This window comes from Ipomoea nil, unplaced genomic scaffold (assembly GCF_001879475.1).
Source record: "Ipomoea nil cultivar Tokyo-kokei standard unplaced genomic scaffold, Asagao_1.1 scaffold0642, whole genome shotgun sequence".
Taxonomy (NCBI): Eukaryota; Viridiplantae; Streptophyta; class Magnoliopsida; order Solanales; family Convolvulaceae; genus Ipomoea; species Ipomoea nil.
Window position 1 is genome coordinate 5,311,795 of NW_017617070.1, and position 25,337 is coordinate 5,337,131.

The window sequence follows — 25,337 nt, forward strand, 5'->3', positions numbered from 1 at the left end:
CTTCAACTTGCTGATAGATCAGTCAAGTACCCGCTTGGAGTAGTGGAGGATATCTTGGTAAAAGTTGGTAAATTTTATTTTCCTGCTAATTTTCTGATTCTTAATATGGATAGTGACATAGATACATCTCTCATACTTGGTAGACCATTTTTGTTAACAGGAGGAGTATATTAATTGATAATTAATTTTTAGAGTAGGAACAAAAAAAGAGGAATTCTCTATCTCTAAACCTATAAAATTACCAACTTTTGATGAATCTTGTCTTTTTGTTGATGTTATTGAGAAACCTTCAAAAGAAACATTTGTTAAGCATTCACCTAGTGATCCATTGGAAGCATGTCCTATAGAAGATGAGGAACCAGAATTTGTTGAGTCTATGAAGAGATTAGAGGGTCAAGGTCATTTTCCTACACATCTTAATATGAAGTATGAGGATTTAGATGGAGACAACTCTTTTTCATTACCTTTTAATGAAACACCACTTCAACTTGAACTTAAACCACCTTCATTGCGGTTCAAATACGAATTTTTGAGTGACAATGATACTTTTCTTATGATTTCTTATTGTCATTTACTCCATGCAAAAGAAGAGAGATTGTGGAGAACACTGACTAAAGCTTGGCATGACAAAAATAATTTTTGGAGAGAATTTAAAGTATGGCAAGAAGTTTTGTTGTCTAATTCTTGTCTTAAACTTTTTCTAGGAAAATTGAAGTCAATATGGGTTAGTCCTTTCATGGTCACTAAAGTTCGTTCCTATGAGGCCATTGAGATTGAAGGAGATAAAAAGAGACCATTCATGGTTGCTTCACCAAAAGGCAGTCCCGGAAGAAATTGGTAACAGGGAAGTTTCCTGTTTATTTCATTTTTTCATACTTGCTTTTACATTTAACATTGAGGACAATGTTGAGTTTGAGTGTGGGGAAAGGAAAGTAAGTTTAGGGGATGTTTTCTGCAAGTTTTATTCAAAATAGACAAAATAAAATTAAAAAATTCTGCATTTTCCTGCAATTTTCTGCAACATTTTCTGCATCTTCTCTATTTTTCTGCATTTTTCAGTAGTAATTTTCTGCATTTTTCTACAGTAATTTTCTGCACTAATTTTCTTGGAATTTTCTTCATTTTCCTTCATTTTTCTGTAAATTTTCAACAAAATAAAGTTTAAAAAAATACCATCTAATGACTATGTTGATTGGGAGATAGGTTCTAGAGTTTTGGGAGTGCATAATATCAATGAATGTGTTTGGCTATATGTATGCTTGCATAGAGTTGGTGCAAGATTATTTATAATTAATATAAGAAATTTTTCTTCATTAGCCAGTCCCAAAGTGTAACATTTTTCCATGATTGGTGCAAGATTATTATGGCCTTAATGGCCATTAAGGTGTGCTAATTGTAACAGCTATAACGGTTACCGTTACAACTGTTACAAAGCCTATATTGATGGTTAGATAGGCTATATAAGTAAGGTTCTCCCACTACTCAAGGGCTGTCATTTTTTTATTCTGACAAAATAAACACCATCCTAATATACTTGAGACAAGTGGGAGTCACTCTGCCCAAATCACTGTAGAAATAAACTAAGGCATTTTACATAAACTACAAGGCAAAACAAGCAAACAACTATGGCTGGAGGTTAGTCCTTATTATCACATATACAATGATGTATAAGTGTATATGTGCCTATTATTTCTTATATTTGGTACCAGAGCCAGTTTATCTCTGCCTAGTTGTTCAAATTGCTATTATTTTGTAAAAGTATATTCTGGAAAAAATACTGTATGCCTCTCTTTATATGCAATTTGAATACTGGATTTATATGGATACATTCTGTTCTGTATACATATTGCTCCGTATTATAATTTGTATTTTCGAAACACAAATGCTTTTCAAAAAAAAAAAAAAATTACAGTGTGTATATTAATATATATGTATCTGGTTTTCATATATGTATATATATACATGAAAATTTTCGAAATATAGATATATTATTTACGAAATATTAAAAAAATTAATAATAATAACAATAACAATTTTTTGAACATGCTGCCTTTCGCATTCGGTTCACCGATTGCGATCTCCGGCCGACGACCGTGTAACGGTTTCAGATGCTCGTCGGTGCGCCATCTTCTCCGGTTAACCGGTATAGAGGACTGGCCGGTTGCGGCGTCGCTGGTTCCCGGTGTCGTCGCTGCATCCCTGTCTTCTTCGGGTAACGGCCGGCGACGGTGCTGGGATGGCGACGGCGAAGCAGGGTTCCCGGCGGTGGCATCATCGCTTCCTTTTCCCGGCGAGGCTAATGCGGTTGTGGGAGACGGCGGAGGGACGCTGATCTCGGTGTCGAGCGATCCGCTATACGTCTCTCATCCTTCTCCACTGTGTTTTATTTTATTTTCCTTTGGCTGCGGGTGTACAAGACAATCAGTAGAATTGGGGTTGAGTGGGGCATTAGGTTTGTCTTTGGGCCTCATTCAATTTTATTTTAAAAATACAAAAGGGGCCTGCTGGTTTAAGTTTGATAACACAAAATACAGGGATTCAATTTTTTATTTGGGTTTTAGTTTTGTTGTGGGCTGGTTTTAAATATGCTCGTATGTTTTAAATTGCTATAAGGTTTGTGCAATTTATTTGTTTAATATGAGTTTGTGTTATTGTAATATGCATATTATGTCCAATTAGCATAATTTTAATTTATTTTAATTATGCGATTAATTTTATGCCTTAGAAATGCATATTTTAGGAATTTCTTAAACTCCTTAGTACTTGGTTTTTGGTAGTGCATTTTAGGAGTTGTTGAATTCCTTAGAAGTTGGACTTTAGCATATTGTGGTTATAAAAGTACATAAGGTTTAGTACGACTATGGTAGTGCCTGAAGGTTAGCACATTAAGATCAAAGGTTCACATATTCTTAAAGCCTTTTTCCAAACCGTGAACATCAAAGTTTTGAAAAAACCCTTCAAAACGTTATGCTATAATATGAGAATGCATGAACCGGGGAAAATTTCTTGGGAAGAAAACTAGAATAGCCAATATGCTACTAGTTCCCTTGGAATCCTACTCTGTCTAAGGAGTTGGTATTTAACCGAGTTCATCTCGACCAACTTTCCTGTGAGTATACTTGGTAATTGCTTATCATGTTGAGTGCATAGTTTGTTTTGTTAAATCTATGCCGATGTGATAATACAAATTTAGTCAATTAAGGAGTAGCCACAGCATCCTTAATTTAATTAAATTTTTATATCAAGTTTTTCCAAATCACATGAAGTTTAGGCATAAATTGTGATTGATTATATGTAATATAATGAAATTTAGCCCACAGGCAATTTTGTTATATTTGTAGGGTTAATCAGGATAAAAATACCAAACTATGATCATAATTTAGCCCACAGACAATTATGTATCGGCATGTAGTCTTTGGTAGTTTTATCGTTGAGAATAGAAATTCAATTGTTCCCATCCCATTTCTATTCAAAATTTTCTAAGGTCCCTTTTGCGTAAAAATTTAGCCCACAGGCAATTTTTATGGCATTTGGATCTTTGACATGCATCATTTACATTGGTAATGTATGCGATTCAGTTATTTATATGCCTCAAAATTCTAATCCAAACCTTTACCTTTACAGCATCTCAATCCGTTACTCATACTGATTTGAACATTGAAGTTCCCGAACTTAGGGGCGACAACTACAAAATTTGGAAAGAAAGGGTTCTTCTAAGTTTAGGGTGGAGAGACTTGGACTTTTCTATCCATAACGAGCAACCACCGGTCCCCACGGAAGATAGCACCCAAGATGACATTGCAATATATGAGCGATGGAATAAGTCCAATCGGCTCAATACAATGTACATCAAGGCGAAAATATCTAATGGGATTCGGGGTTCCGTTAGTGAAAAGCATGAGGATGTCCAAGCATTGCTCAAGTCTATTGACAACCAGTTCGTCACTTCAGAAAAGGCTTTAACAAGCACCCTCATCATGAGATTCTCCTCTCTTCGTCTCACTTCCGTTAAAAGTGTGCGTGAGCATATCATGCAATTGCGGGACATTGTGGCTCAACTTAAGACTCTTGGGGTAGATATGTTGGATGACTTCATTGTGTACTATGCCTTGTACACCCTACCATCACCGTATGGACCTTTTAAAATTTCTTATAACACACATAAGGAAAAATGGTCCATAAATGATTTAATGACCATGTGTGTTCAAGAAGAAGGAAGGTTGGTGATGGAAATGGGAGAAAGTGTCATGCTGGCTACGACACACGAGAAGTCCAAATCTGGCAAATCTCGAGGTTCCACTTCTAAGGCTAAGGGGAAAGGAAAACTTTCACCTCAAGCAGACATAAAGAAGGTGCATAAGTGTTTCTTCTGTAAAAAGAAGGGGCACATGAAGAAAGATTGCATCAAGTACAAAAAGTGGATCGGGAAGAAAGGTATTCTATCCTCATTCGTTTGTTATGAATCTAATATGTCTGAAGTTAACACTAATACTTGGTGGATTGATTCTACTTCAACAATCCACATTGCAAACTCTTTACAGGGAATGCAGGATCTAAGGAAGCCGGTGGGAAGTGAACGAACCATCTTATCAAGAAACAAGATGGGGTCACAAGTGGAAGCCATTGGAACATGCAAGCTTATTTTAAGTAGTGGCTTTGTTTTGATTTTGAATAAGACATTTTATGTACCAAGTTTCTCTCGAAACTTCATATCTGTTTCTAGACTTATACTGTTGGTTTTCTCCTTTAATTTTCGAGACAAGCATTTTGATATTTTCAATAAATCAACTTGTGTTGGATACGGTACATTGTCTGATGGTCTTTATCATTTAAATTTACAAAACAATGCCACTTATAGCTCATTGCATGTTCACTCTGGTTCCAAAAGATCGAGTGTTAGTGAGAACTCCTCTATGTTATGGCATCGGAGATTATGTCATATCTCCCTTGAACGTATAAAGAGATTAGTAAATGATGGAGTACTCAGTACTCTCGATTATACTGATTTCGAGACTTGTATAGACTGCATTAAGGGAAAACAGACAAACAAGTCTAAGAAATGTGCCAAAAGGAGTTCAAGCATATTGGAAATCATACATACTGACATTTGCTGTCCAGATATGGATATGCCAGGTCAAAAGTATTTCATTACCTTCATTGATGATTACTCGCGATTTACCTATGTGTATTTGATTCATAATAAGATGAAGCGTTGGATGCCTTCAAGTCTTTTAAGGATGAAGTTGAGAACCAATGTGGGAAATGAATACAGATAGTAAGATCCGACAGAGGTGGTGAATACTATGGTAGGTACACTGAAAGTGGACAAGTACTTGGTCCGTTTGCTAAGTTTCTTCAAGAACATGAGATTGTTGCCCAATACACCATGCCTGGTTCTCCGGGCCAAAATGGTGTTGCTGAAAGAAGAAACCGCACGCTTATTGATATGGTGCGGAGTATGCTTAGCAACTCAAAACTTCCTAAGTTTTTGTGGGCCGAAGCACTTAAGACGGTTACGTATATATTAAACCGTGTTCCAACCAAGGCTGTCCCAAAGACACCGTTTGAGTTATTTAAAGGTTGGAAACCGAGTTTGCAACATATGCGTGTTTGGGGATGCCCGTCTGAGGTGCGGATATATAACCCACAAGAAAAAAAGTTGGACCCAAGGACTATTAGTGGTTTCTTTATTGGATATGCACAGTCCTCCAAGGGATACAGATTTTATTGTCCATCTAATTCAACTAGGATTGTGGAATCAAGAAATGCTAAGTTTCTTGAAGATGACATGATTAGTGGGAGGGATCGGTTCAATGATTTGATTTCTAATCATGATCATATTGAATCATGTCCTTCTACGTCATCAGATAGGTTGATAATAGTTTCAAACACCCCTCAAGTTCAAACGGATATTGAACGACCTATTGAAGAAGTTCCACAAAATGCTGATATTATTCCAATAGATCAACCAATTCAGGAAATTCCTGAAGCGGTAGTTGAACCGCTAATATCTCAAGAAGATGGTAGTTCAACTTTAAGGCGATCTACTCGCGGAAAAAGACCGGCAAATCCTAGTGATTATATAGTGTATCTACAAGAGTCTGATGTTGGAGCCGAAAATGATCCAGAAACGTTTTCACAAGCCATAAACTGTAAAGAATCAGATTTATGGTATGAAGCCATGAAGGAAGAAATGAGTTCCATGCGAAGCAATAGGGTTTGGGACCTTGTTGAGTTGCCTAATGGGGCCAAGGCCATTGGCTGTAAATGGGTCTATAAGACTAAAAAGGACTCATTAGGCAACATCGAGCGATACAAGGCTAGACTCGTTGCTAAAGGGTTTACTCAAAAAGGAGTCGACTACACGGAGACATTTACTCATGTATCAAAGAAAGATTCACTTCGTATAATTCTGACTTTGGTTGCACATTTCAATCTTGAATTGCAACAAATGGATGTGAAAATGGTATTCCTTAATGGTGATCTAGAAGAGGAGGTTTATATGAAACAACCTGAAGGATTCTCTTCTAGTGAAGGTGAGCATTTAGTTTGCAAGCTCAAAAAATCCATCTATGGTTTAAAACAAGCTTCCCGCCAATGGTATATAAAGTTTAATGGGGTCATTTCTTCATATGGATTTGTTGAAAGTCCCTTAGATCATTGCATATACCAAAAGACAAGTGGGAGTAAAATTTGCTTTCTTGTTTTATATGTGGATGATATTCTACTTGCAACAAATGATAAGGAAATGCTGCACAAGGTTAAGCAATTCCTTTCTAAGAACTTTGATATGAAAGATATGGGCGAGGCATCTTATGTCATTGGCATAAAGATCCATAGGGATTGATCCCGGGGTATTCTCGGACTATCGCAGGAAATCTATATCAACAAAGTCTTAGAAAGATTTCGGATGAAGGATTGCTTACCGAGTCCAGCTCCTATAGTGAGAGGAGATAAATTCAGTTTGGACCAATGTCCAAAGAATAATTTTGAAAGAAAATCCATGAAGAATATTCCTTATGCTTCAGTTGTCGGATGTCTCGGGTATGTTCAAGTCTGTACTAGGCCAGACATCGCCTTTGCTGTTGGAATGCTGGGACGATATCAAAGTGATCCGGGATTAGACCACTGGAGAGCTTCAAAGAAGGTTTTAAGGTATCTGAAGGGTACCAAGGATTATAAGCTTGTGTTCAATCAGATGGACGCTTTGGACATTGTTGGATATTCTGACTCGGACTTTGCCAGTTGTGTTGATTCTCGGAAATCAACTTCGGGGAACATTTTTATCATGGCCGGTGGAGCTGTTTCATGGAGAAGTGTTAAACAAACTCTTGTCACCACTTCAATCATGGAAGCCGAGTTCGTTTCATATTTTGAGGCTACATCTCAAGGTGTATGGCTTAAGAATTTCATTTCGGGGCTTAGAGTTATGGACTCTATTTCTAAGCCATTAAAGGTTTATTGTGACAACTCAGCTGTAGTCTTCCTGACTAAGAACAATAAGTGTGGGAGTCGAAGTAAGCATATCGACACCAAGTACTTAGCTATCAGGAAGCGTGTTAAAGATAAGAAAGTGGTCATTGAGCATATAAGCACTGAGTTGATGATTGCTGATCCCTTAACTAAAGACATGCCACCATTCAAGTTTAGGGATTTTGTTGAGAAAATGGGACTTGCGCCCACTTTGTAAAGTTTGTATACATACAGTTATTTTATGCAATTCTTAAAGCATTCAGATATTTTCTCATTATTATATTGTACACATATTGTTGAGAAAATATATATCTTCTGGACCTGGAATAAACATAAGGTTTATCCATTAAGTTGTGGTTAAAGCACATAAAGTACTTAGAGAACAAGTTGCATTGTGATTATAGTAGATACTACTCGTATTAAGAGGACATATCTCTATAGTTCTTGTATTTTGTTTCTTTAAGTTTGTTCTTGCACCAACCGCAAGTGGGAGAATGTAACATTTTTCCATGATTGGTGCAAGATTATTATGGCCTTAATGGCCATTAAGGTGTGCTAATTGTAACAGCTGTAACGGTTACCGTTACAACTGTTACAAAGCCTATATTGATGGTTAGATAGGCTATATAAGTAAGTTCCTCCCACTACTCAAGGACTGTCATTTTTTTATTCTGACAAAATATACACCATCCTAATATACTTGAGACAAGTGGGAGTCACTCTGCCCAAATCACTGCAGAAATAAACTAAGGCATTCTACATCAACTACAAGGCAAAACAAGCAAACAACTATGGCTGGAGGTTAGTCCTTATTATCACATATACAATGATGTATAAGTGTATATGTGCCTATTATTTCTTACACAAAGAACCTTAGCTCATAAAAAGAAGCCACTTAACCCGTCTTTTGATCAGTGGATGTCATTATTTCATTTATCTGTGCAAGATAACCAAAAGTGATGAAGTATGTGTGAGATTGGAGTTGAAAGGTGATTGTATAGCTGATTTGCTTTGGGTGAGGAATTGTTTGTGATCAAAGGGGGTGAAAATGAAAAAAAAAAAAAAAAAAAAAAAAGAACAAAATGATATATCTTCTAATTGTGGCTGGGTTGAAGAATCTTGTTAGCCTAAACTTTTGTGCTCATTTTATTCTTAAAATGATTTATGAGCAATGAAGGCATGATAAAATTTGATGATTATGGGAAGAGTACCATTGAGGGTTGTGTGGAAATGAGGAGTAATCTATTCGGTTTTACCAGAAAAAACAAAAAGGAGAAAAAAAAACAAAAAAAAAAAGAAAAAAAAAAGATGAAAAAAGATTTTGAAATTTGTTTTGAGATTTTATTAGTGAAAAGGATGAGGAAGAATGAAGAAATGACTGTTTGGTTTGGTAGAGTTTATTGTATTGGTAGAATACAAGTTCTTGCTCTTGATATGGTGAAAGTATGACTCTACTGATTCCTTGGACAGTATTTGTTATTCCTTATACCCTTTCTTTCTTAAACCACATACCTTTGGCCCCGTTACAACCCAGAAATAAAGACCTTTTGACTCGTGTTGTTCATGTAATTTTGGTAGTGGAGTTTTGGTGGACAAGCAGGCCTATGGCAAGTGCACTCTCAATAGAGGATGGTGTGTACCTTTCTTATACATATATTTATATGAGAGATTGAGTGATCAATCGTGAGGACTACTATTCTCTATTGTCTTGTGTGCATATGACTTTGAACTCTCATGAAGTATTATGTGTTCACCAATTCCCTTGAGTTGAATGTCTAGTTGACATAGTTATGGTTGGTAGTTTGATTTTATTGCATAAGTTTGCTTGGGGACAAGCAATTCAAAACCTTGAGTGTGGGGAAGTTTGATAAGCTTAAAGCGTTATATAGAGTAATTTTGGTTAGTGATTTGCATTTATAAATTAAGTTTTATGGTTAATTTTATTATAAATATTATATTTAGTTATATGTTACTAGTTTAGACTTGTGTAGATGGGTTTGAATAAGTATTAGTATAATATATTGCATTTTTTATTAATTTAAATAAGAGTTTTATTTTATCTATAGTATTAAATTTATTTGGTAGTATTATCCATTATATTTTAAATAAGTATTTTAATACTTAAGTTTAATTAAGTTAATTATGTCATTAGGATATAATTGTTTTGCTTTAAATTAAATTTGTTTTGTTTGTTTTCTTAGTTAGAATTGCGCATCGGAGTAAGAAAAGAATTGAAAGGGATTAGGGCTTTTGTTTTAAGCATTGGGGGTTCGGCAGAACACTTACAAAAGAGGGAAAGAAGCGAGAGGAGAGTACAAAGCTAGGGCGTGCAGCGACGGTGCGGTGTATGTAGTAGCGGCAACGGATCGAAGCTTCAATCACGGCTAATCCAACTATCATCTTTTAGGCTTTAATTATTTTGTTTTCCTACTTTTATTCTTGTTTAAATTTTCAGAATAATGTTTCTTGAACATTCGATGATTATTGGCTAGAACTTTAATTAGGGATTTGGATTAGCCTTGATTAGATTAATTGACTATTATTCGTGTGTTGATTCTTTAATTTCAGTTTAAATAATTGAACTTGATTATGTTTATTTGATGTATTTTAATTGTGGATTGTGTGTCTGGCCATGGCATATTTCTAATATTAGGGTTCATAAGAAGAACTTACGGGTGAATTATGAACCTAGAACTCGTAAGATAAACATAATTGACCTAAACTAGACATAGCTTTAGGTATTTGCGGTGATACTTGATTGTTGCTTAATGGGTTCAATTAATGTTGGTGAGATATCGACGGATGATCACAGTTAATTGGATACAACCTAGTAGCTCGACGGCGTATTAGGATATATTTGAAGCAATCATCACTATAATCATAAGAATTAATACTGGTTATAGAGGTGAAACTTTGGAAGAATGACCAGGGATCGAGTCTCACCAGCGGCAGTGTGGGAGCAACCTCTCAAAGTGAGGGGGTTCCTTGTGCGCAGTGATCACCGGTCTAGCCTCTATGGTTCAATATATTTAGGAGAGTTAGTCAATTGAAATTTCCCTATTCATAGATATTATTTTTAATCACATTAATTCTATTTATTTGAGATTTTCCTTATCAACAATTTGATTATTAAAGAAAATAGTTAATAACATTAATTCTATTTATTTGAGATTTTCCTTATCAACAATTTGATTATTAAAGAAAACAGTTAATAGTGTTCTTCGTGGGATCGACCCTAGAATACACCAGGAATTTATACTGTGATTGACTCTGTGCGCTTGCAGATTATAGCAATCAGTAGCATTTCACCTCCTAGTTCTTATCCACATTGTCATAGAGTTAATAGTAATAAAAAAAAAAAAAAAAAAAAAACTTTTGACATTTTATATCTTTGAAAACTCTATCTATTCATTTTTAAGGAACAAAAAAAATTAATTTTACCCTCTTAATTAATCTTTCATTGAACATATTTATTATTATTATTTTTTTTTTTTTGGTACAAAACGAAGGACGGAGCCCAGGGAAGAAAAAAACAATTAACAAAAGTCCCCACGAACACAAGGTACTTCTACAACATCTTTATGGATAAGAAATCCAGGTCTTTATGAGGAGAAGACGGCAATAGCACTAAACCAGGTTCCATTCTCTGATTCTTCGCAAGCCAATCGTCATCCTAGTTCTGCTCCCGCAACACGTGGTAGCATCTCACCTCTCAGTTCTTATCCACATTGTTATAGAGTTAGTAGTAAAAAAGAAAAAAAAAAAAACTTTGACATTCTATATCTTTGAAAACTCTATCTATTTATTTTTAGGAGAAAAATTTTAATTTTACTCTCTAAATTAATCTTTCCTTTCACTTATTATTATTATTATTATTACTATTATTATTATTATTATTATTATTATTTCCTTCTTTTTTTTTGGTACAAAAGGAATGGCAGAGTCCCGGGAAGAAAAAAACAACTAACAAATGTTCCCACGAACACAAGGTACTCCTACAACATCTTTATGGATAAGAAATTCAGGTGTTTATGAGAACAAGACGACAATAGCACTAAACCAGGTTCCTTTCTCTGATTCTTCGCAAGCCAATCATCAGCCTAGTTCTTCTCCCGCAACACGTGGTGTCGTGGTAGCATCTCACCTCCCAGTTCTTAACCACATTGTCATAGAGTTAGTAGTAATAAAAATAAAATAAAATAAAATAAAAAACTTTTGACATTCTATATCTTTGAAAACCCAATCTATTCATTTTTATGGAAAAAAAATTAATTTCTCTCTAAATTAATCTTTCCGTTTACATATTGATTTATTTATTTATTTATTTATTTATTTATTATTATTATTATTATTATTATTGGTACAAAAGGAAGGGCGGATCCCCGGGAAGAAAAAAACAACTAACAAAAGTCTCCACAAACACAAGGCACTCCTACAACATCTTTATGGATAAGAAATCCAGGTCTTTATGAGGACAAGACGACAATAGCACTAAACCAGGTTCCTTTCTCTGATTCTTCGCAAGCCAATCGTCAGCCTAGTTCTGCTCCCGCAACACGTGGTGTCGTGGTAGCATCTCACCTCCTATTTCTTATCCACATTGTCATAGTGTTAATATTAATAAAAAAAGTTTTTTTTTGACATTTTATACCTTTGAAAACTCTATCTATTCAATTTTAAGGAATAAAAAAATTAATTTTACTCTCTCAATTAATCTTTCATTTTACTTATTTTTTTATTATTATTTTTTTGGTACAAAAGGAAGGGCGGAGCCCCGGGAAGAAAAAATAATTAAAAAAAGTCCCCACAAACGCAAGGTACTCCTACAACATCTTTATGGATAAGAAATTCAGGTCTTTATGAGGAGAAGATGGCAATAGCACTAAACCAGGTTTCATTCTCTGATTCTTCGCAAGCCAATCGTCATCCTAGTTCTGCTCCCGCAACACGTGGTAGCATCTCACCTCCTAGTTCTTATCCACATTGTCATAGAGTTAGTAAAAAAAAAAAAAAAAAAAAAAAAAAAAAAAAAAAAAAAAAAAAACTTTGACATTGTATATCTTTGAAAACTCTTCTATTTATTTTTAGGGGAAAAAATTTAATATTACTCTCTAAATTAATCTTTCCTTTTACTTATTTATTATTATTATTATTTCCTTTTTTTTTATACAAAAGGAAGGGCGGAGTCCCGGGAAGAAAAAAACAACTAACAAAAGTCCCCACGAACACAAGGCACTCCTACAACATCTTTATGGATAAGAAATCCAGGTGTTTATGAGAACAAGACGACAATAGCACTTATCCAGGTTCCTTTCTCTGATTCTTTGCAAGCCAATCGTCAGCCTAGTTCTGCTCCCGCAACACGTGGTGTCGTGGTAGCATCTCACCTCCCAGTTCTTATCCACATTGTCATAGAGTTAGTAGTAATAAAAATAAAATAAAATAAAAAACTTTTGACATTCTATATCTTTGAAAACTCAATCTATTCATTTTTAAGGAAAAAAATTAATTTCTCTCTAAATTAATCCTTCCGTTTACTTATTTATTTATTTATTTTTTTTTTTTATTATTTTATTATTATTATTATTATTTGTACAAAAGGAAGGGGGATCCCCGGGAAAAAAAAAAACAACTAACAAAAGTCTCCACGAACACAAGGCACTCCTACAACATCTTTATGGATAAGAAATCCAGGTCTTTATGAGGAGAAGACGGCAATAACATTAAACCAGGTTCCTTTCTCTGATTCTTCGCAAGCCAATCGTCAGCCTAGTTCTGCTCCCGCAACACGTGGTGTCGTGGTAGCATTCACCTCCTAGTTCTTATCCACATTGTCATAGAGTTAATAGTAAAAAAAAAAAAAAAAAAAAAAAAAAAAAAAAAAAAAAAAAAAAAACTTTTGACATTTTATAACATTGAAAACTCTATCTATTCAATTTTAAGGAATAAAAATAAATAAATTTTCCTCTCTTAATTAATATTTCATTTTACTTTTTTTTTATTATTATTATTTTGGTACAAAAGGAAGGGCGGAGCCCCGGGAAGAAAAAAATAATTAACAAAAGTCCCCACGAACGCAAGGTACTCCTACAACATCTTTATGGTAAGAAATCCTGGTCTTTATGAGGAGAAAACGGCAATAGCACTAAAGCATGTTCCATTCTCTGATTCTTCGCAAGCCAATCGTCATCCTAGTTCTGCTCCCGCAAACGTTGTAGCATCTCACCTCCCAGTTCTTATCCACGTTGTCATAGAGTTAGTAGTAATAAAAAAAATAAAAATAAATAAAAAAAAACTTTGACATTCTATATCTTTTGAAACTCTATCTATTCATTTTTAGGGGAAAAAAATTTTAATTTTACTCTCTAAATTAATCTTTCCTTTTACTTATTTATTTATTTATTATTATTATTATTATTATTATTATTATTATTATTTTGGTACAAAAGGAAGGGCAGAGCCCCGGGAGGAAAAAAACAACTAACAAAAGTCCCCACGAACACAAGGCACTCCTACAACATCTTTATGGATAAGAAATCCCGGTATTTATGAGAACAAGACGACAATAGCACTAAATCAGCTTCCTTTCTCTGATTCTTCGCAAGCCAATCGTCAGCCTAGTTCTGCTCCCGCAACACGTGGTGTCGTGGTAGCATCTCACCTCCCAGTTCTTATCCAACTCAAACTCCACTTCTTGAAGAAAGCTATTATAATGGAGAAAATGACATATTTAGTCCTTGAGTTAGACCGAAGTTCTAACTCAGCTTCTTAGTTATGACTGTATTGATTTTAACCCCTCATTTTTTTAGCGAAATGGCAAGTTTGGTCTCTGACGTTAGGTATCTGTCTCAATCTAACGAAAAACTCAAAAAACCCTCTATTATTAGAGGGGTAAAGTTGGAATTTCACAGGTTATTCTCCTTTTTATATTGAAACCAATTTCACAACATTATTTTTCACTTTCTTGCCTCACATTTCAAGATTCTTCAACTCCAAAAGCATTTCAATAACCCTCGTATGGCTTGTTAGAAGCTGGGTCTCATTTAAGAAACTTGAGACTCAGTACAAATAAGGGAGCACTACGTCAAGTTGAGACGGATACCTAACGTCGGGGACCAAACTCACCGTTTCGCTCAAAATTGAGGGTTAAAAATTAATACAATCATAACTGAGGGACTGAGTCAGAACTTGGGTATAACTCAAGGATCAAAGATGCTATTATATAATAAATCTCAATCAAAGTTATGTCCCTCATTTATGTTCATGTTTTTAATGCTAATCATTTTGTACATTGTGCTTTTAGAGTTGTACTATATAATTCTTTGGACAAAAATACCCCTACTGTTATAACTTCCGTTATCTTTTCCATTATTGTTATCATGCACATGTATCCACTATATATTTTCTTATATTCTTTATGATAATAATATTTGTAAATATTATATATTGAATTATTATAATAAATAAATTTGATTTCATATAATTTTAATTAGTATGGATTTGTTAGTTATTTCAAAAAATATAAATATTGGGCATATGTTTTTGCGCATCGCGCATAAAAAAGACTAGTGTGTATATATATATATATATATATATATATATATATATATATATATATATATATATATATATAATTTGGATCGAACGAGAACTACTCTTCTCATGGGAACGTGTGAGCTAGCTTTTGTGCAACTTATAATGTTTGATTGTGCATTCGCGCATAAGTGATTGTACGTGCAGCCTACAAATCCACATTTTGATCTGTAACTATTTTCATATTTTATGTTATTCAACTTGTAATGTCTGATGTGCAACTTGTAATGTCTGATTGTACAACTTGTAATTTTATGATTGTGCAGGTCAGACGTTCGCATGAAAGTAATAGTAATTCTCATTTCATCATGTCCCTATTCTTGATGTAATAGGAACATGGGAGCATTGAGAATGACCATTCTTATTGCAAATTGAATATTCAATTCCATAGAATTTAATTTCGTAAACTTTTTTTTGAAAGGTAATTTCGTAATTTTTAAAACAAAACAAAACTCATATTCCATGTAATGCTATTTCATTTCCCGTTTATTATGCCAAAAAACAACAAAACACCGTGTAAGGGTAACGTGTGATGGTATCGAGAACGTATGTAGACGTAAGAGTACTATTGCCTATGGTGTTTTCCTTACCATATATAGAAGTTTCAAAGTCACAAGAATTGCATGGGCCCCACAGTCCATGCAATGCTCATCAAAGAGATCCATCAAGAAATGGAATTTGGGTGCCGCAAGTTTTTATCAAAACAGGGGAAAAGCTAAAAAGCTGGCAATCACCATTATAAACTGAAACTGCTGTCCTTCAACAATTTTGTGCCACCATGCATGCATCAACGCACCCTTTTCCACAACAAATCCCTTTACGTTTTTCAATAATTAATCATTTACATTTTTGTTTTATATATATATATATATATATATATATATATATATATATATATATATATATATATATAAAGGTGAAAACAACTCTTAACGTGAGAACATGCAGACTGCACGGTAAATTCTATATGAATGCACAATAACTACTTCAGTTCTGTGGCTACTACATGAATACACCGTGCATTCGTGTAGTAATTTCTGTAAATTCATGTAACGATTTTGGTGCATTCATGTAGTAGTCACGGAACTGGAGTAGTTGTTGTCCATTCATGAATAACTTACTGTACATTACTGAAAAAGTCCGCATATTCTCACCTGAACGAGACCCTATATATATGTTACTGTGTAGCCGATTTTAACTCTAATAATCAAATTGTGATTAAAATGCCATAATTTTAGAGGATATATAGGTGAAAATATACACATTTAAGGGAAAGATTAATCTCACATTTGTAAAGTGTTGTATACACATTTGCTAAGAATAGTTCATTTATAAATTATAATATATATTTTATTGCAAAAATTTTCAATTATTCCAATTATCTCGATCAGCTCTTGATTATTATGAATAAACTAATAACTCTAGAGCAGTCGATATATAAATGTATCATGTGTTGGGATGAAACTAACAGTAAAAGCAAATTATATCATAAATAGCTAATTAATCTAACAAAGAAAGTGACAATAAATTAAATTAATATTTGAAATCAATATTTTGATCAACTACTACCAAACTATTAATTATCAGCTGTTATTTAAAATTATTCTTCATCACATAATGTGTAGACTACCTCACCGATTTGATCTTACGCGTACATATTTTCAGGGAAATGTCACATTTGTTAAGTATAGTATATATAAATAATAAATATGTGCTAAAAACCTTGTGGTTAAACGGTATAACTGTGACTCTCTAAATGGGAGGATAGTACTTAAAAATAATAAATATATAGAAAGGTATTTCCGAGTAAGTGGAACATGATTCTAGTATTAGAATGTCATGATTGAGTTCATCCACTGCTGAAAATTATTATGAAATTTCCTACCACCTGAAAATGATCTTAAATCAAGTGTGGTCGAAACTTTCCTACCACCTGAAAATTTCTTACCACCAGAAAAAGATCGAGTTCACCTTGTTCCGACCACTTTTGGTATCCGAAAAAACTTTTGTTGCTATTTCCGACCACTTTTTGTTTTCGACTTGATATAAGATCACTTTCAGGTGGTCGAAAATTCTATAATTTCCAGCAGTGATCCTGCCCTTGAGGATGGGTTAATTTGTTATGTTTTGACCAAAATGCCCTTTCTAATATATGAAAATTGGGGATATTTATGCGGCAATACCAAATTGGTCATCCTTTCCTCGATGTTAGCTGGCTCTATATAAACCCAACCTTATTCATCATGCATATTCCTCCAAGCAAGCAAGCTAGCTATTTAAGTATCTCCCCTTTCTTTCTAGCTTCTTTATTCGCCATCCTAGTCTTCTTTCTCTCTAGCTTGCTAGCTAGGTATAGCTATTGGAGAAAGAAGCAAAGGATAGGAATTTGCAAGAAATAATACATATATAGATATAATGGGTGTAGATTTGTTGGCTCTTATAATGATGATAATTGTGCAACTTGGATATGCGGTGATGAACATCATATCGAAGCTGGCCATGGATTCCGGCATGAACCCTTTCGTCCACGTCGCTTATCGTCAACTCTTCGCTTCCGTTGCCATTGCTCCAATTGCATATTTCTCCGAGAGGTACGCTACGCTAATATGTCTGTACACTGTACTTTCCGGCCGATCATTCATTTTTTTTTCGATTCATATATTCCTTGAAGCTGCCTGTATGAGCCGTGCTAGCTTAGCTTAGCTTAACTAGGGTTGTATGTTGATATGTTTCGTGGTAATATGTCATGCTTTTTTGTTGGTGATTCTCTCATTTTCATTTCCGTTTTTTTACTGGGGCAACACTTTTTTTTTTCTTTAATACATTTTAAACAAACGTTTTTGGTAATACACACCAACATAAATATAATAATAATAATAATAATAATAATAATAATAATAATAATAATAATAATGCATTTTTCACATATGTTTTTTTACTTCTTTTTTTCATTAATCCATTGATATGAACATATTGTCTTCGTTCTTTCTATTTCCGAGAAGGGAAAAAAAACATCATAGAAATGGAATGGATACCATAAACAATTCTCAATATCAACAACAAAGGAAACCTATCTTATTGTAAAATTTTACAAGGTTTAATTTATAGAGTATATATAGTAACAATGTTCCTTACTAAATACTTTTAATTAGTAGCTCCATCATAAAAAATAAATTAGTATTTTAGCATTTTATAGTTTCTTTTAGGTTTAAGTACTTCATAATTCTCTATATTAGTGTAAAATGTTTAATTTAGTTCATATATTTTAAAATTGTTCAATTTAATCAATGCACTATTAAAAATAAAATAATTAAGTAAAATTATTAACTACATAAATTATTAAGTATGTAATTAGATAGCTAGCATGACGATGATACGACTACCAATTCATGTATTAATAATATGCTAACATAAAAAATATGTAAAATGTCACTAACAAGAATTGAACTTATGATAGTGGGATAAATAAGTTATTTCAAATTCAGACATAAATACTAAGTTAACTTACAACTTGAGATACTTGTTAAAATATTAATATATATAAGAAAGGAAACATTATAAAATAATTTTATTAGTTATGAAAAAGAAATTATATACTATCAACATTATAAGATAAAAAATGTAATTAGAATTATATACCAAATAAATCAATTTTATGGGATACCACATAAATAACTAGAAGGTTTTTATCTAATATATAATTCTAATTATATCATTTTGGAATATATGATTATTTTTGTATAATAATATAGGGACTAAATTTTTATTTTTATTTTATTTTATTTATATACAACACTGATGCTTATTAAAATGTAATAGAGATGAAAACCCATGCTCCACATTAATAAGATTTATTAGCGATTCATAAATATATAGTTTTCAGAATATTACACAGAAGTGAATTTATCTAGGACACACTTTCGAATATTCATTGGAAGTTTTAATTTCCTCGTAGCTCATATATATAGGCTAATGTTTAAGTACATCCACTTGTTCTTATGAGTCTGTGAGACCCTTCGAAAATGCATAAAAGTTATTATACGAATACACAGATGTTAGCTTGTGTGAATTCATGCTGAGCGAATTGTACACAATTTAGTCTGTGTGTTATTGTGTAGTAACTTGTATGCATTTATGAATGGTCTCACAGAACTCACGGGAAAATTTTATATATATTTAAGCGCAAAATACGTAATACATATGTATTTAAGGGCACGCAAACGACGAGTAACGGCTTCAAATCGTGGCAGCGCCTTGACTTTATAGTGACGGTCTCTAATGCTGTGTAGTTACACGTTGACAAATGTGACAAATGCGTGTCTCTTTCACGTTGCTTTCGACTCCATATTTTTGTTCCCTTTTTCGTCACCTTTTCCCGAAAAATAATTTTTCATGCGTCAACATGAAGAAAATTAAAACGACAAAAGCAACACAGCTGATTTCATACCACAACAAACAAACTCGCAACTAAATTGGGTAGCAATTTAATTTGTTATTAGCTAGGATAATAATTATATATTAATCATTTACTACAATGAAAAAAAAAATCAAATTTAATATGTAGGTAAATCAACGAAATTCATATATACTAAAGCTAATTAAAGACATTTAAATTATAGTAAATTCGTAAGTATTTCGGTGTTTTCTTGTAGTGACTTGTTTACAGGTTCTTATTAATTTTTATTGGCATCTTTATCAGTTGTATTAGGGATATTATATTGATGCTTAGTTATTCGTAATACTGTAATAGTATAATTTTCATAGAGGAAAAGATGCGATGTATGAGAATTTACTTTGTTAATCACTAGTTAACTTTTTTTAATATATATTTTATTGATGATTAAATCTCAAATACACATTTAATTTTACACATTTGAGTATATTTATAGATAAACATGACTTATCTTTTAAGTTAGTTGTATTGGAAATATATAGTAGTAAGAAACGTACGGTCAATAATTTTTGTAAAATCTAGAATACTTAGCTTCATAATTCAAGTAAAAATATATATAATATTTTTTTTGGTGAGTAAAAATATATATAATATAGTTGTAAACGTTAAACACCTTGAGTCTATCATTAAAACACCTTAAAGTATGAAAGGAAATGTAATATGTAGTGCCTATTTATTGAAGAAAAAAACATACATAATTTGCATGATGCTTCTAATGTAATGGATTTTTTTTTGGCTGTCATGCATCATATACTATAGCGTCAAATTGAAGAAATTCATTCTTAATTTTAGTTTGGGCTTGATTTCCGGCCGTTACATTGCTCCATACTTACATTGCATACATTATATTATATTATATATAAGTGATTTTCGTGTGCCAAGATACTACATTTTAAAAGTATTTTAATACTATTTTAAAAAATTTAGAAAAAGATGAAAATGAGTCTTGCTGGCTTTGCTAGCCATGAAGTATTTTGGAGAAAATAGGAAAAATTATATAGGGGGTGTTTGGTAAATGTTTATTAGCTAATAACTGTTATTAACTGATTGGGTTAGTGAGTTTGATTAGTTGATTGTAGAAAAGTGTTTGATAAATTAGCTGTTAGTTGATAGCTGATTATATACAAAATGACTTTTTCAAAAAGCTGAACAAAAAAATTGGTTTGAGCAGCTTTTTGAATTTTAGCATTTTGGAGCAATAAGTTGTTAAAAAAAAACTAACTAATCAAACGCTAATATTGATTATTTAACCAAATTAAACAGCTAATAGCTATCAAATAAGTTAAAATTGACTGATAAACTAACTATGTTACCAAACAGAGTCATTGAACACTATGTTTTGATAATGATTGATACTTTATATTTTATATATAGATTACATTTTTTGGAGATCAGAGTACTGTTTATTCGTATTTTTAGACATATCATCCATTAAAAATAAATAAAATGGTCAATGTTAGTTTTAGCAAATGATTGGATTGCTTATTAAATGATTGTGTTATTTTGATAATTACAGGAGGATACGGCCACAGATGACACTCTCTATCCTTTTCAATATATTCCTTTGTTCCATATTTGGGTATGTAATTTACCAATACGTACACTTTAATTGCATATATGCGCAATCATTATCATATCATTACTAATATTAATTAATTATGTTGATCTTTTTGGATTATTCAGGATTAGCCTCAACCAGATCACATACTTTGTAGGGCTCAAGAATTCCACACCAACCATTGCATGTGCATTGACCAACTTAATCCCAGCAGTCACTTACCTCTTGGCAGTCCCTTTTGGGTATGTATACTATATTATTAATTATGAAAAAAATACACTTTTAGTTTCAAAAAACAAAAAAAAAAAAAAAAAAAAAAAAAAATTACACTTTTTGTCCCTAAGTTATAAGGTAATTGTAAGATTCGTCACGTACTATTTGTTGGTCGTGCTCACTTCTCGTCCCTGAGCTATAAATGACCTTGCAACTTTAATTTCGTCTTTTTTTTTTTTTCTAACAAAACATTAGGGACGAAATTTGCAACGTCAGTTATAGCTTAAAGACGAGAAATGAGAACGACCTGTTAGAAAAAAGATGCAACTTGCAACGTCAATTATGAATGAATATAATTCTACAATTACACTATAAGACGAAAAGTGCATTTTTGTTCCCAACACTGAACAAACTCTTAATGGGGGTGTTTGGTTGGCATGAATTGAAATTCAATGCCAATATGTAATTCCATGAAAGGAGAAACTACATTGTTTACAATTATATTCTCTCAATTCAATAAGTTGTAATTCATAGGGTCCCCATATGAATTGCAATTCATCCATACAAAGAAAAGGGAAAAAAAAAAAAAAAAAAAAAAAAGAAGAAGAAAATGACATATTTGTCCTTGAATACTGTTATTATTATACAATGACATTTTAATCTTTTTATCATTTTTTCTCTTTCAAATCTCAATAATTCTACTGTAATTTGAATTCATACTTTATTCTTACATTATTTTTTGCCACGGAATTATTACAATTCTTTCCCCCGACCTTCCTAATTCTTTTCTTCCAATCAAACTCTCGGTTGGCAGGATTGAAAAGTTAATGATTAGGACTGCGGCCGGGAAAGCAAAGGTGGTAGGAACCATATTATGTGTGGGTGGTGCTATGTTACTCTCCTTCTACCACGGCCATAATATTGGCATAGGCGAATCCAGCATTCACTGGAAATATGCAGACCATCTCTCATCCCAAAACAAAGATAATAATGGCTCTACCAACGCTCAACCCAACTTCATATTGGGACCTTTCCTCATCATCGTTAGCGCCCTTTCTTGGGCAATTTGGTCAATTATCCAGGTTTGTAGTCTTGCCTACACATCACACATCACATCCTCGATCATTATATATCATGAATCATGGTCCATCTTATAAATTAAAATACATTATTGGTATTCGGTTTATTTTTAATATACTAAATATTTTCTTTTATTTGTATATGGGAGATATTATCTAAAATGAATTTTCAGTATACTAAAAATGAACATTTAGTGTAATAAAAATGAACATTTATCTATAGTCTACATTACAATGTGAACCATGGTTCACAATGAATTTGCCTGCACATCAATATCAAGTGTGACTTTTATTGATGATATAATTGCATCCAAGATAATTAGAGAATTTTTTTTTTTTTTTATGAAATTCAAACTATAGACTCATGTCTAATGGAGTTAATGTCATTTTTCAAACGAATACTGTATTTCCTACCTCGCTTTCATTTAGTATATTTGCTTAAAAAACATAATTTCAAATTTTAGTTATTATTGTCAACGTATTATAAAAACCTAATACTAAATAAATTCTTACCAATCTTAATCTAAGATGTTATCAAATAATATGTATCCATATGTCTAATTATTTTAAAATTTTAACATCTACTAATTATCTCGGTATTATTTTATAGTAATAAAAGTAATAAAATAAATGTAATAATCAGATATTATTATTTATTGGTCTTACATTTATTTTAAAATTGATATATTTATAATTAGATATTACGGAGTATTTAAATTAATATTTACTAATTGTTTTTTTTATATATATATAGTTATCCATATCTAATGAATTCCATATGATTTTGTATCTATATTTTCATATGATAAAATACAGTTTTGAAAATATTATGTATCAAACTTTATCACGTCAATTTTTTTTAAAAAAATATTTTGTTATTTTATTTTTTGAACATATACCTTAAAATCTTATCATTATAATCTTAAATCACACACACACACACACACAAATTACTGAATAAGTAATTAGCAAAATATAATAAATAAATCATTATATATGTGAACAAATATTTATTACTTCTATCCAATTCTTCTGAATAACTAACAATTTTATTCAATTTTTTTAGACAAGAGTGAGTGAGAAGTACCCAGCTCCATACTCGAGCACAGCCTTAATGTGTTTCATGTCTAGCATTCAGTGTGTTCTTTTCGCCATTTGCTTTGATCACAAACCAACTGATTGGTCTTTGAGGCAAGGGATCAGGGCTACCTCTGCGGTTTATGCTGTATGTTTTCTTTTCTTTTCTTTTTTTTTTTTTAAAAAAAAAATTCAAAAATAAAAAGTAAAATGAAAAGTTATACTTAATCTTAGGATCCATGTAAGTTTCAACGCACGACATTTTAGTCTAGTCAGTGTCGTATATATCAACATTAAGTTGCTAAATATGTAATATTAGGGTTTAATTGTATTATTTTACTGGTGTAAAAGACTTTATTGGGGTTTGTATTCAATTGGATGGGAGAACTAAGTGCATTGTTTGTTGAACTTATATGGACTAATTAATTAATTTGACACATTTTATTATTATTAGTATGGTTGTTGTTAATTTTGATTTTAAGTTTATAAGTAAATTGATTAATGATTTTTTTTTTATTTGAATGCAGGGAATTGTGGGCACTGCACTAGCATATTGCCTAATGTCATGGTGCATAGAGAAAAAAGGACCTTTATATGTTTCTGTTTTTAACCCTTTGCTGCTTGTGATTGTAGCTGTTCTCAGTTGGGGTTTACTTCAAGACAAAATATACGTTGGCACGTAAGTTAATTAATTATATAATTAGTACTGTGCCTATTCATAAATCTTCTTTAATTAAATTTATAAATTAATAATTGATTATTCCAGTTTTAATTCCTCAGCATTTTTTTTTTATTATTATATAGAATTGTTGGATCAGTGTTGATTGTTGTGGGACTGTATGGAGTTCTATGGGGAAAGCAGAAAGAGCTACAAGTTATTGGGGTTGTGCATGTGGATGAAGAAGAGGCAAGAAATGAGGTGGAAACCAAAGAAGATCACTTGGAAGAATTGGAGTTATCTGCCCATTCAATCATCACCGTTGATCAATTCCCCAAGAAGAATTAAAATAATTAGTTTTCGTTGCATAGTAAAGAAAATTGTCATCCTTTGTGATTTTGTTCTTTGTGATTTTGTTCCAAACAAACTATTAAGTGATATGTCAAGATGTGTGTGAGTTTATTTTAATTTGTTTAATTTCATATTGGACCAAACATTATGAATTTTCTTTGATCATTTTATTTGTTTCAAATGTAGTTATTTATTTTATTTTATTTTATTTTATTTTATGTCTGATTAACTCAATGACTAATCATTATAATTTAACTTTGAAAATGAAGCGCCATCAACATCAAGTATGTTATTCAATTATGTTTATATGCATGCATGACAAGTATGTTATCGTTTTGAATTCGATCAACACGTGCAATCCCATCTCCAACTGAGACCACTCGACCGTTCTCTCCCAGCCGGGGGACGGATCGAATCGGAGAAGGGCTAGTTTTTCAATTAGATAGTTCGAAAATAATTAAACTTAAAGATATCGTATCATGTTGTTAAGGGCTAGTTTTTCAATTAGATATTTCGAAAATAATTAAACTTAAAGATATCGTGTCATGTTGTTACTCAATAATGATATTTAGTTGTGATATTTCAGTAATTATTTTAGTGTCCTAATTATTTACTAAGAAGAGAAGGGTTCCAATGAGAACACTTGTTTAGGTGAGAACGTGAGAACAAATCGTGTGTATCTATCTAATATTTTTTAATGACCTAGATTAGATTAAGTGTGTGCAAACGCGAATTAAATATGTGCAAACACACTTAATCGCGTTTGCCCATATTTAATTCGCGTTCGCACACACTTAATCTAATCTAGACCATTGAAAAATATTAGATGGATGCACACGATTTGTTCTCACGTTCTCACCTAAGCAAGATGTGTGTGTGTGT

General features: G+C 32.3%; 1 protein-coding gene across 1 annotated transcript; it reads left to right on the forward strand.

Moving 5' to 3' along the window:
* Window positions 1–17,344: 17,344 nt before the first annotated feature.
* LOC109174510 (WAT1-related protein At1g09380-like) lies at window positions 17,345–24,569 on the forward strand. Its single transcript, XM_019323740.1, has 7 exons — window positions 17,345–17,657; window positions 21,036–21,098; window positions 21,203–21,319; window positions 22,105–22,372; window positions 23,436–23,594; window positions 23,974–24,125; window positions 24,251–24,569. The coding sequence occupies exons 1-7, from the start codon at window positions 17,482–17,484 to the stop codon at window positions 24,450–24,452; spliced, it is 1,137 nt and encodes a 378-aa protein (XP_019179285.1). The 5' UTR covers window positions 17,345–17,481; the 3' UTR covers window positions 24,453–24,569.
* Window positions 24,570–25,337: the final 768 nt, after the last annotated feature.

What these genes read in the sequence shown, in the direction of transcription:
- LOC109174510 (XM_019323740.1), top strand. Translation starts at nt 17,482, where the DNA reads ATGGGTGTAGATTTGTTGGCTCTTATAATGATGATAATTGTGCAACTT. An exon ending in CTCTTGGCAGTCCCTTTTGG is followed by an intron (nt 21,320 to 22,104) that starts GTATGTATACTA and finishes CTCGGTTGGCAG; the next exon opens with GATTGAAAAGTTAATGATTA. An exon ending in GACAAAATATACGTTGGCAC is followed by an intron (nt 24,126 to 24,250) that starts GTAAGTTAATTA and finishes ATTATTATATAG; the next exon opens with AATTGTTGGATCAGTGTTGA.